This window comes from Musa acuminata, chromosome BXJ1-5 (genome assembly GCF_036884655.1).
Source record: "Musa acuminata AAA Group cultivar baxijiao chromosome BXJ1-5, Cavendish_Baxijiao_AAA, whole genome shotgun sequence".
Classification (NCBI taxonomy): domain Eukaryota; kingdom Viridiplantae; phylum Streptophyta; class Magnoliopsida; order Zingiberales; family Musaceae; genus Musa; species Musa acuminata.
Window position 1 is genome coordinate 45,289,881 of NC_088331.1, and position 12,592 is coordinate 45,302,472.

The 12,592-nt window shown below is 36.3% G+C and overlaps 2 protein-coding genes across 7 annotated transcripts; one reads left to right on the forward strand and one right to left on the reverse strand.

Moving 5' to 3' along the window:
- Positions 1 to 361: 361 nt before the first annotated feature.
- Positions 362 to 4,603, forward strand: LOC135674540 (palmitoyl-acyl carrier protein thioesterase, chloroplastic-like). Of its 5 annotated transcripts, none has more exons than XM_065184481.1 (7): positions 362 to 481; positions 1,136 to 1,686; positions 1,768 to 1,901; positions 2,478 to 2,591; positions 2,744 to 2,915; positions 3,019 to 3,087; positions 4,095 to 4,603. In XM_065184481.1, exons 2-7 carry the CDS (start codon positions 1,180 to 1,182, stop codon positions 4,359 to 4,361), a joined length of 1,263 nt encoding a protein of 420 aa, XP_065040553.1. In that variant the 5' UTR covers positions 362 to 481; positions 1,136 to 1,179; the 3' UTR covers positions 4,362 to 4,603. The 5 variants fall into 5 exon arrangements, with proteins under 5 accessions (XP_065040553.1, XP_065040552.1, XP_065040555.1 ...); XM_065184480.1 differs by having other exon boundaries at positions 366 to 481; positions 1,131 to 1,686; XM_065184483.1 differs by having other exon boundaries at positions 369 to 540; positions 1,131 to 1,686.
- A 549-nt stretch (positions 4,604 to 5,152) lies between these two features.
- LOC135674539 (aldehyde dehydrogenase family 2 member C4-like) lies at positions 5,153 to 7,513 on the reverse strand. 2 transcript variants are annotated; one of them, XM_065184477.1, is made up of 9 exons: positions 7,356 to 7,513; positions 7,107 to 7,249; positions 6,633 to 7,016; positions 6,465 to 6,554; positions 6,192 to 6,365; positions 5,983 to 6,120; positions 5,774 to 5,911; positions 5,631 to 5,692; positions 5,153 to 5,536 (listed from the first exon to the last, which is right to left on the reverse strand). In XM_065184477.1, exons 1-9 carry the CDS (start codon positions 7,456 to 7,458, stop codon positions 5,263 to 5,265), a joined length of 1,506 nt encoding a protein of 501 aa, XP_065040549.1. In that variant the 5' UTR covers positions 7,459 to 7,513; the 3' UTR covers positions 5,153 to 5,262. The 2 variants fall into 2 exon arrangements, with proteins under 2 accessions (XP_065040549.1, XP_065040550.1); XM_065184478.1 differs by having other exon boundaries at positions 5,631 to 5,687; positions 5,769 to 5,911.
- Positions 7,514 to 12,592: the final 5,079 nt, after the last annotated feature.

Consider the following 12,592-nt stretch of genomic DNA (forward strand, 5'->3'; position numbering starts at 1 on the left):
TAAAATCCTTCTTATTAATTTGATTTGAAAAAACATGTTATGTTCTCCCATATATTTTTCAAATAATGTAATAAAAAAAGTACCCCCTAATTTGTTTATTTATTTATAAATAAATTATATCTATAAATATAAATTTTATATATATATATATATATATATATATATATATATATATATATATATATATATATATATATATATATATATATATATATATATATATATATATATATATATATATATATATATATATATATATATATATATATGTATTTGAAGTGGCGCCGACTACCGAAGCGGTGTGAGGATGACAGCGCACGTATTTAAATACGCGGAATCGGGCCGTGTAGATATGCGCTGGCTTTGGAAGATGTGAAGAGAAGTACGAAAAAGTGCCCTCCGCCTTTCTTCTCCACCTCTTTCTCGGGGGAGGAGGACGAAGGCCACGCCGTCGAGGAAGAAGAAGGGGAAGGACGGCGAGGTAGGGCTCCCGTGGCGGTTCATTGCTGAGAAGAGGAGAACCCGGTCGAAACTCTCGTGGTTTGTCTTCAGACCCGCGTCCAGTCGGAGATTCGAACCGGATCTCTGCTTCCGTTCGAATTGTTTTCTTTCCTCGCATTTGGATCTCTCGAAGCATGCTTCATCTTTGTCGGGTTTTGCAATGGCGTGTTGGGGTTTTTGACCTTGATCTGTTTGATTTTTGAACACAAGGTTTTGGAATTTGAAGGAGAATCTAATAAAGATAAGGTTTGGGGATGATTCGTTGTGAGCTAATGTGTTTTTTGGTTGATTGAAAGAGGGATTTTGACTGCTGGATGGATCCCTGTGACTTCTTGTTTGGGTTGAATGTATTAACGGAAAGACATGTTCTTTGGCGGTGGAATCGCTATAATTTCTTTGGATGTGGTGCGTTCGTTAATTTGACCTTGGCCACTTGTATTTTTTTTCCTTTATATTTGTCGGAATATTTGTTTCGTTTAGACGGATTTCTTTTCTCGGTCAACTTTATTGGAGAAAATTCTACAGAAAATAAAAGTTAGAGAGCCTTCCTTCAAAAAATGGTGGTGAGATCTTGTTCATGAGTTAATTCTTGAGATCTGCTAATGTATCTTATAGGATTTAATCTTTAGTTCAGGTTAACCAAGAAGAGAGGAGTGCTGAAAGGTCTCATTTTCCATCATGGTGGCTTCCATGGCGACTTCGGCCTTCTTCCCTGTCCCGACTTCTTCGTCTGTGGCCTCAGCAAAAGCACCAAAGCCCATCAGTGAAGGCCCTGAGCGCTTGGGTATCCGAGGTATTGTTGCTAAGCCTGCCTCACAATCAGGGGCCATGGAGGTCAAGGCACAGGCCCAAGCAATTCCTAAGGTCAATGGTACCAAGGTCGGCCTGAAAGCTGAAGCTCAAACTGTCGAGGATGATGCTCCCTCGGCCCCAAGGACATTCTACAATCAGTTGCCAGACTGGAGCTTTCTTTTTGCTGCCATAACCACTATCTTCTTGGCAGCGGAGAAGCAGTTCACTCTTATTGACTGGAAGCCCAGGCGGCCTGACATGCTTGCTGATGCTTTTGGGCTCGGAAAGATGATGCAGGATGGACTAGACTTCAGGCAGAATTTCTCCATTCGGTCGTATGAGATAGGGGCAGATCGAACAGCTTCTATAGAGACTTTAATGAATCATCTACAGGTATGGCAAAAGATATTTGCTTGATTTTTCACCTAATTTTTGAACCCTCTTTAGCATATTTTGCTCTTATTCTGTATGCAGGAAACAGCGCTTAACCATGCAAGGAGTGCTGGGCTCCTGGTTGATGGCTTTGGTTCAACTCCTGAAATGACTAAGAAAAATTTGATTTGGGTAGTAACCAAGATGCAGGTCCTTGTAGAACGATATCCTTCCTGGTATGTTCTTTCTCTAGATTAGAACCATTGCTTCTCTTCTTGACTAATGACGAAATACTTGATTTTTGGCACATTCCATATTATGAAAAGCTTCAACGCTAAGCAAGTTATAGGTACAAGGGATTTTCTTTAATACTTCATATGTATGATTGCTACTTTTTTTGTTTTGTCTAGCATAAATTTTCTTCGGTACATGCAAGGAGAAATTGTCATCTATTTTTAACCTAAGCCTTCTTAATCTTTTTGACCGAGCTAAAAAGGGAAGCTTAGTGCATGAGGCTCCCACCAAAGAGTGTGCACCGCCTTTCTCCTGCAAGTAGCAACTATTGTGACTGGAACCCTGGTTTAACAGTTTTTCAGGGGATGCTACTTGTGTTAAAATTTATGTATTAAATTTACTGTTTTTCTTGAATAAATTGTTCTCTCTAGTTATTATTTAGTCTTTTTGTGTTCTTAAGTATGCCTCTCCATTGCTTGCTTGGTCAAAGTGATTTACTTTTTTCATTCCTTCTATGGCAGTTTTATTATGCATTGTTTTTAAGTATGGTAATTTTATCCTTTTTTTTTGTTTTTCAGGGAAGATGTTGTGGAAATAGATACATGGGTGGCTTCATCTGGGAAAAATGGGATGCGTCGTGATTGGCATGTGCATGATCATCGAACGGGCCAAACTGTTCTGCGAGCGACGAGGTTGGTTCCTATATATGCCTTACATCTACATTCTTTTTTACAGAAGATCTCATTCGGTGGTTGAAAAATTTACAAGTAAGCATATTTAATGCTTGCTTTGCAAATGTTATGTGGCTCATATGATGTTTCCTGGTTTTGGCTTTCACATGCAGTGTGTGGGTAATGATGAACAAACTGACTAGGAGACTGTCTAAAATTCCAGAGGAAGTTAGAGCAGAAATAGGACCATATTTTGTGGATCGTCATCCTATTATAGATGAGGATAGCAGAAAGGTTCAGAAGCTTGAAGATAATACTGCTGATTTTATTAAAAGGGGGCTGAATGTAAGTCTGTGATCCGCATCTTTAGCTCTTGCAGATTTATTTGCTTGTTTCTGTAAATGCTATATATGTGGTTTGTAACTATTTCCCTTGCTATCAAATGCAGCCTCGATGGGGTGATTTGGATATCAATCAACATGTGAACAATGTAAAATATATTGGCTGGATCCTTGAGGTAACTTAGTTTATGTTACAAGATGTTAATTTGAAATGGAAAATGACAATTTAAGGCTACATAAGTGCAGTTGGTGACTCTTTTTAAATCTTTCTAGTACATTGCTGGAAATTTCTTGTTTTCATCTCAAGTAAAAAAGGACGACATTGACATGTGATAAGCCATATGTTGAGTACTTTTGGATGAGTGTCTGTCTTATCTGACATGTAAGAAATATTCTGTTTTTAAAAAAAGGAAATAACCAGCTTCATTCTTAGAAGTACCTTTTCGGTAAAAACTTAATTGTTTCCACTTCATAATTAGAGTTGTCTTCAAGGACTCAACTAGCCGAATGATCTCCGTGGATGCTGCATTGTGTTACAAGATGAGTATAGATAGAGCCAATGTAAATGTGGGCACTAAGAGGTTGCAGATAACAAGTTATTTTACAGGTCTTGCTTGGTATTAGCATATTGGTAAAATTGTTCTTCGCACCTGGTAGTCATGAATATCGAAGAATTATACTCAGATTATCATTGGTAGAATTGTTCTTCCATGGAAAAAGATATCGCCATTGCATTGAGTTACAATATCTTATTTGAATGCTGAAGCTCTCGATGTTACAGTTCCTACATTCTGTAATTGCTCTTTTTTTTGGCATACCATATTTCAGACCATGAGTTCCAATTACTGCATGCTGACTACCTTAACCAATTTGCATGTGTGAAGATCTTAACCTTTTCACAATGTAAGAAGCATCTTAGATTCCCCACTCTGTTCTGTGGTGGTGGTTGCACATGGCATGTTGTGTCACTGCTTCCTTTTACCCTGTTTCTGAACATTCCTTGCCAGCATTGCTGGACCACTAAAAGTGCAGCAGTTTGCTGACCATTATCCTTCTGCATTTAATGTTATTAGGTTGGTGGACCTGCTCCAATTTGTTGCTATTGTCATGCTCGTAGAAGGACATGATTTAAGTAGTTATGTAGCGCTGAGTAATGACCACATCTTATTATTTTATTATGCAGAGCGCACCGATCTCAATCCTAGAGAGCCATGAGCTTGCCGGCATGACCTTGGAGTACAGGAGGGAGTGTGGGAGAGACTCTGTGCTGCAATCACTCACTGCTGTGTCCAACCATGGTTCCGATGGTTCACCAGAGGCTGGCATCGAGTGCCAGCATCTTCTCCGGCTGGAAAGCGGGGCTGAGATTATGAGGGGTCGAACAAAGTGGCGGCCCAAGCCTGCCCAGGATCTCCAAAACATGGGGCCACTTCCAGCTGGGAACACATGATGCAATATGGATGGTTTAGGCCCCGGTTTTCCTTCATCTGTTGGTTTAGGATGGTCAGCCAGGCAAAGCCTTCTTTGGTTGGTAGAAAGAGATGGAGAGAACATATAATATTGCTTGTATTATTTGTAAGTTTCTTTCTTTCTTTAGTTTTTCCTTGTATTTGTCTCCTACCAACCAAAACCTCATTTCCATTTTGGATCCATATTGGTGCCTGCTATGAAATTAATTAGCATTATATGTAATTGTTTACAGTATTCAAGCAGCTTAGTTTGCAGTCCTTTAAACCAGGGACTCTCGATCGCTATTTCACGGCACTACTGATATGTGATGATCATCATCGTTCTTGTTCGACGTCGCCTACTGTTATTCGTCAGTTTTTATCTTCCAAGGTATACTCTCATCCCTTCTCCATCGCTTCTTCTTCCTCATCTTCCTCTGCTCGCCCTTTCTCTTCTGTATTTTTTTCTTCTCCGAAATGTTGATCAAATTGTCAAAACAGGTCCAGTATCTGAAATGGTGATCCTTGGTTTAAACTCTGACCATGACACACATCTGACAGTAAAAGAACCTGCATTTTGAAGAGGCTCTTTAGTTTTGGTATTGGCTGCTTGCAGCAACTGGATGGTTAGGATGTAGTATTGGCTCCACTAATTAACATATGAGATGTGCCTATTATAAATGGTAACCCAAGCATTGTCACAACAGCATATGAAATTATGAGTATTAATATTAATATCAGAGACAGGCAAGAACTGAAGTCCAATTATTTTGGAATGTGCCATATACCAACTTTGATCTATAATTGGGAACCTTCTCCTCATGTAGTTGTTGTCCCAAAATGTCTTCTTTTCATTCAATAGCTTTTAGGTGGTTCATTGCCTTCTTCAGTTCAAGCATGCTGCTACCGCCAAGGAGAACCATAGATGGGAATGACCACAGACTTGACTTGGAGATACTTCTCCAAAGCATGCATTCCATTGTCCCTTCCGAATCCACTCATCTTGTATCCACCAAAAGGGCAATCGTTATCGAATACCAAGTAGCAGTTGATCCAAATGATGCCTGCCCGAATCGATCTCGAGAGTCGGTTGGCTATGTTGATGTCCTTTGTCACAATCCCAGCCGCCAGTCCATATCTTGTATCGTTGGCTCTCTCAATCGCCTCCTCGATTGTCCTGCCAGAAATCACACAGCTTTGGTAGCATATGAGTGTGTGTGTGTGTGCTCTCGCTCTAATGTTCTTTCTTCTCATCTTTATGCATGGCTTACTTGAACTTCATGAGGGACATGACAGGTCCAAAGATTTCATCTTGGGCTATCAGCATACTCTCCTGTTCCAAAAGATCGAATGCTGTTACAGAGGAAGAGTCGAATTGCATTCTCAGAATGCATCATTGGTTGTAGAACTCTACCTTGACATCTGTGAAGATTGTGGGTTCAATGTAGAACCCTTTCTCACCGCAGGCCTTTCCTCCTGTCAGTATGGTGGCTCCCTCTCTTTTCCCATGATCGATGTATCTGAGAACTTTCTCAAACTGCTTCTTGTCGACCTTCATCAGAGCAAGAGAAATCCATGAGGAAAAGAAAGCAACATGGTGTGGAAGAGAACAGGGAAGATTACCTGAGGTCCTTGATGAACATGGGGACTGAAAGGGTCTCCAACGATCCAGGATTTGCAACTTTCTGCTATCTTTCTTACAAATTCATCATAGATTCCTTCTTGCACGTAGACACGAGATCCTGCCACGCAGATTTCTCCCTGCGATTGCGTACGAGTCATCGAAATGAAAACATGGGTGGCTAATGATTGGGTGAAAGAACCATCCATGCCTTGTTGTAAAAGATGGCCGTCCGAGCGAGTTCGACGGCCATGTCTATGTCTGCATCATCACAGATGATAACTGGCGACTTCCCACCCAGTTCAAGTGAGACAGACTTCAGATTGCTTCTTGCTGCTGCCTCCATCACAAGCCGTCCTACTTCTGTAGATCCTGTGAAACTAACCTGACACCAAAGGGAATTCGATGAGCAAGCTGAATCTTTCCTTTAGAAGATAATTGGTGGATTGCCAGTACGAATCATCTGTCATCGAGTCGGAATCACCTTGTCCACATCCATATGAGAAGAAATGGCAGCTCCGGCTGTGGCTCCAAAACCGGTGACAACATTGAGAACTCCATCAGGAATACCTGCCTGCGATATGGATGTAGTTATGTAGTAGCATCGAAGACTTTTCTATGAGAAAGAGCTGAATGATATCAGATTTCGCACCTGTTTGGCCAAGTGGGCACAGTAGAGAGCTGTGAGTGGGGTCTGTTCTGCTGGCTTGACGAGCATGGTGCAGCCGGCGGCCAGGGCTGGGGCGACCTTGAAGAAGAACATGATGGTAGGGAAATTCCAAGGGATGATGTGGCCGACTACTCCGATGGGCTCCCGCAGTGTGTACCCCTGAAACTCCCCTGACAGCTTCAGTGTCTCGCCATGGATCTTGTCCGCCGCCCCTGCGTAGTATCGGACCAAGTTCGAAGCTACTGGGACATCGTTCATCTTATTGAGAAAGAACAGCTTTCCTGCGTCTAAGCACTCGAGTGCCGCCAGTTCTTCTGCGTGCTGCTCGATCAGGTCTGCATATTTCATCATAATCTTCCCCCTTTCCTGGTCATGATTGAGAAGTTGCAGACGTCCATTTAGCAGGATGGTATAGTTCGAAGAAGCAATCATGAGGGGGGAGAGGAAGAAACGTACAGAGCCGGACATGCGAGGCCACTTGCCATGGTCGAAGGCTTCTCTGGCTGCCTTCACAGCCAAGTCGACGTCTTCTTTGTGGCCGGCAGCGATGTTGGCGATCACTTCTCCGTTACGTGGGTCAAGTGATTCGAATGTTTTTCCTGGAACAATTAGAACGAGGAAGACAAAGGAAGAAGAAAAGGTTCAGAAACGAGAGAGAGTATGTACGTCGACAAGTTAAGGAAGAGAACGCAAGTGGTTCTGTACCCGAGACGGCGTCGACGAAGCAGCCATTGATGAAGAGCTTGGTGAACTTGATCTCTGGCAGCTTGAGGCCATCGCCTGCGCTGCTATTAGCCTCGCTCGCCATGGCCGAGACGAAGAAGAGCTCCGGGTGCTGCTTCTGGCTTTAAGGTTTATGCTGATGGAATATATGACAGAAGGCTATGTTAGCCCATCGATAAGTGGTTTTGTATGGAGAGAGTGGTTGTTCTTGAATCATGTTCATGAACATGGTTCGTGAATCAAAATGATTGCACCGGATCATGGGTTGATTAACCAACGTTGATATGTTGAAAGATACAATGAGTTGCTTATGGTTACTGTCTCTCTAAGATTTCCTCCTTAATGTTAAATCATTTATTGCCTAATATTACATATGCTAATGATTCATTATCATGCCCCTTAAAGATTAAGCTTCTAGACGTCAATCTTGAAATGATGTAAATGCAACATCTTAGTGACATTATAAGTGAGTTAAGTATGGACGTGAGATAAACGTCTAACAACTTAATCCTTAACGAATTGAAAGTTAATGACGATATCTTTTATGTAAGAATGAAATATTAGATTACAGCATAGGTAGGTGGCATCAAAATTATCATAATATATTAAGAGATGACACTAAGTTCATATAGTAAGTTGATAATATAGTTAAGTACTATAGAGGTGGTGACAATGACACATTAATCTATGATCGTGTTGTTGTTTTTTTATCTCTTAGAACTCCAATTAATAGGGTTTGCTTCAAAATAGATAATATATGTGGATGTCTTGTTATTAGTGTTTTCTACCCGATCAATATCGACAAAGACATGATGATGATGCATGTTTTCGATGAAGAAGACTATGGTTGATGGTCCTTTTAAGATATTATTAGACATATTAAGGAGTAACGTAGGGTTGATCCATAAATTATTATAGTTTATTGACTATAAAAGAAATATTTAAACGAGTAAGGGATAAGTACTAAAATACTTATCTTACCGATATTACGTGGAATCTATAGCAAGATTATCATTATATAATTTTAGTGACCCAATAGAAAAGAGTGAGGTAATAACCTTTGGTATTCTGCAAGTTCTTTTTTGATAATAAGTATTAAATGTACTTCTCTTATGAGAGGAAAAGACCACATAATGTGAATATTTGCTCCACATCTAGAAAATAATTTAATGACCCTAGAATTAATCTATTAAATTACTTAAAAAATTATTTAATCTTAAAAGAATTGTTGCTTATGATGATGATAAAAATAAAGAACTATAAGTATATGATGCCTCTTATTATCATAAAAATAAAGAACTATAGGATTTGAATTTAATAAAATTGATAGACATAAAAAGTGATTCAAATTATGTATACTTTTAAGAGTTCTTTGACATATGCTAAGATAAACTAAACTAAGAAATTATTGCATAAAGATATCATCAATTAAAATCTCCTATAAGAAAATATTTTGTTAACCTCTAACTATCATAAGTGCCAACCTTAAAACTCAAAATAAGTTGAATTATCATATTTGATGATAGGATTGAATATTTTTATAAAATCAATACCAGATTATTAGTGAAATCCTTTGACCGCTAGATGTGTTTTATATCTTATAATGAATTCATTTGAGTTCAACTTAATTTAAAATATTCACTTAAACTTGATGATATTTTGTATGGGGTTGAATGATATAAGAGTTTATGTGATATTATGAAATAAGATATTATATTCCTTACACATTATTCTGTAGAGATCAATGATCTGACACTAAATATTATATTTTTAAAGTATATTATCATGTGATATTTAAGCCCAGTAGAATGATCGAGTTGTGTCGATGGCATGAGAATTGATGATGGGTTATTGACATGATCTTGATAACAAGGGTGTCATTTGATCGAGGAGATGACAAGGACATCTCTTGTGGCATCGAGGACATAGCAAAGATACAAATTAATCAAGTCCAGAAGCCGATGGAAGAGTTAATACTTGCAAGTAAATAAGCTGTGACTGTACGTACTAAACAAGAATATTAATGGAGTAGGGATTTGGAGGATGATGGCTGGTTGAGTTAGGGAGCATAGAAATGGAAGGAGATAGTCTTAAGGGAGTTTAGTATGCATCTTTATGAACTTAGTGATAGATGAATGTGATTGTGACTCTCATTATTGAAGGAGCAAGATTTTTTTAAGGAAAAATTGAATTTAAAAATATTATGTTCAAAGAAGTATTCAATAAAAATATAGTTTAGACCTCGATTTTAACTTGTGTGAGGTGTATGTAGTATAAATAATCATATACCCTTAATTTATGAATGATAGGAGGTTTGTATAATAGTGGTAACTATAGTTGTTGGTTTGCGACTTGTGATTGACAAGATATATAATGGTTCGAAAGGCTATCGATAAAAAAAAAAAAAGAGTAGCATAGAGACTTAGTGTCTAAGGTGTTTCATTCAATAGAGTTAATAAGTTATGGTGTGTGTGGTAGTGACTTATGATATTATATATAATATATTCAATGGAAGAATGATTTCAAGTGGGAACAGTAATCATTAATATAAATGTTTACAAGTGGTTTGATACAATAAATAAAAGATATCTAAGAGATAGTCTATGACTTCTGATACTAAGGCATAATTCATAGTGTATAATAACTGTTATTGATTTTGAAATTAGAAAGAATAATGAGAGATGGACTATTATTGAAAGATGATAAATAAATGTTGAATAAAAGGATACTATGCATCAAATCGGATAACAATAAGAGTGATTGATTAGGTAATTTATAAAATAACTAGTAATGACTACTCATATATACTATCTTTATTCTGACTTCAAATCAAAAATATCATCGTGCTTATATCTTTAAAAAAACATGAGTTATGATAGAATACAATAAAAGTATTATTTTATTTATAAAATTATAAGAGAGAGAGAAAAAGTTTTTTATGTGAGATATATATAAAATATCATCGAATTTAAAAGTGATCATATTTGAAATAAGTGAGTGATATGAATATTATTATCATCGCATATCTATGAATAGATTAAGCCAAAAGTAATGTGATGTGAAATACCAAAATTAATATATTTGGTTGAAGTAAGAATGTTATGATACTATAATAGAATATGCCATAAAAGGTTATGTTAATTCATTGGTGTATAGTGTTATATATTTATAAATGTTAAGATAAGAGTGGTTATTTATGAATCTATTTATGAATCAAGGTGATTATTCTCAAATCATGATTTGATTAAGGAGTTAAAAATACAATGTTTTATTTGTGATAAACAAATCAAGATTTCATGTCATTATTTTTTGCCAATCATTTATTGTCAAAGTATTTCTCATGATTCTTATTAAATCTAAAAACTTATTAAATTTGATCATTTATAATATTTTATATCCTAAATCTCTTAGTTTTTTTTTATAAATATTTTTCTTGTCCCTTCCCCAACTTATGTTTTACATGAATCTTTATTTATAAAGAGATAAACTCAAGATTTTAACTTCGATTACGACATAAAATTATATCTTAATGATGACTCATACATAAAAATTTATATTTAATCATATAATTTAATTTAATATTTTAAAACGAAGGATATAGTAATAAAATAATCCATATTTAGGGTTCTTCGCCATTGTCGTCAAACTTGCTATGACTTTCTTAGGGTGAACGAAAAGAGAGATCGAGCATATCGCCACTTCTTCGTTAATTCCAACAAAGAATCAAATATTTATACCAAATCGATGGTATATGCGTCCCATACGTCACAATTTATTTGCATTTGCTGTTGGTTTGGCGAAGAAAAACACAGGTTAGCCATATCTGCATTGTTCATCTCTCCAATTAAAGCAGTACTGACAGCTAAATCAACACGACGAAGCCAAATTTGATGCAGATGGGATCGTCTATCACTGCAATGCGATGATTCCATTAGAGGAGTACACTGATAGGTTAAAATAGCAGTGCAAGCCAAATCAATTCAGATGAGGCAGATGAGCAAGTCATCTCTGCAAATTTTTGATGCAGATGTTCCCATTCTTTCCTCCTCCCATCTTTGCTCATCTTCTCAACATGGTGAAGACAAAGCACATCAATCAATCGCATTCTGTGATGTAACTTGGATTTGCTGATGGCCTAAAATTTCTTTGTTAATGTGAAATCTTATACGTAAGAATTACTGAAATTGTTCTAAAAATATTAAAATTCAAGAAATATATTGTTTTGATTGGCTTTCTAAATGTATTCGGTGGAAAATGATTAAGAGAAATTCCAAATCCATGTGATACACATTGTTTATGATCTTATTTTAATAGTATCTTCTTATAATACTTTTTACCTTCGCTCATTCTAAGCCATATGTGTACAAAAATAATCATTCTTTGTCTTCTTATCCGAAGATAATCTTTATCACTACTCGATTCGAATCAGGTTATAATCAAGTGGTTTATTGATTCCAAACTGAATCAGAGATGATTTCGATTTCAAACTAGTTAAATTTGATTACAAAAATAAAAATAAAACATAAATAATATCTATAGTATAGTGGTCAAATTCTTAAATTTAAATCTAATAAACTTTTGGATTTGAATATTGATAGAGCCATTTAGTTTTATTAAAAAAATTATAAGTTTATTTTTTTTATAAAGTTTTTTACTTATGTTATTATACTTACTATAGTTATATATCTATTTTCAAATTTAAAAATAATATTATGATTTTTTTATATTTAAAATTATTTAATAAAAAATATTAATAGTTCGAATTGAAATCAAGAATCAACCATTCTAGTTCTATTTTGAAAAATCGGAATCAATGATTTTGAAATCAAAATCCAAAATTATGATTACCATTAATTAAAGGTAAATAAGAGTTATATTTAATAAAAAATATTTATTATATATATTTTTATTTTAATTTTTTTAAATGATAAGTGACAAAATGATATTCGAGTTTATATAAAAATATTTATAAACTAAACTAAATTAGCTAAAATCTTCTCTCTTTCCAAATTTTAAGAGCGACAAATGTTAGATTTAATGAGTTGCATTTCCATGTTACCTACCAAATAATGACATCATAATTCTCTTTCTGAGCCAACCGTTGAGAAGGGTATTATTGTCCAACCGACCCGATAAATATAACGGACATGTCCCCTTCCTTCCCTCCTCTTCCACCCTCCATTTCTGGGAGTCTCCCCACCGAAGCCGACGGACCTCCA

Excerpts from the sequence above, each read along its gene's own strand:
- LOC135674539 (XM_065184477.1), bottom strand. The coding sequence starts at position 7,458 with ATGGCGAGCGAGGCTAATAGCAGCGCAGGCGATGGCCTCAAGCTGCCA. Across the intron at positions 7,017-7,106 it reads GGCCTCGCATGTCCGGCTCT|GAAAGGGGGAAGATTATGAT; the intron begins GTACGTTTCTTC and ends AATCATGACCAG. Across the intron at positions 6,121-6,191 it reads CGGCCATCTTTTACAACAAG|GGAGAAATCTGCGTGGCAGG; the intron begins GCATGGATGGTT and ends ACGCAATCGCAG.
- LOC135674540 (XM_065184481.1), top strand. The coding sequence starts at position 1,180 with ATGGTGGCTTCCATGGCGACTTCGGCCTTCTTCCCTGTCCCGACTTCT. Across the intron at positions 1,902-2,477 it reads GTAGAACGATATCCTTCCTG|GGAAGATGTTGTGGAAATAG; the intron begins GTATGTTCTTTC and ends TTTGTTTTTCAG. Across the intron at positions 3,088-4,094 it reads ATATTGGCTGGATCCTTGAG|AGCGCACCGATCTCAATCCT; the intron begins GTAACTTAGTTT and ends TTTATTATGCAG.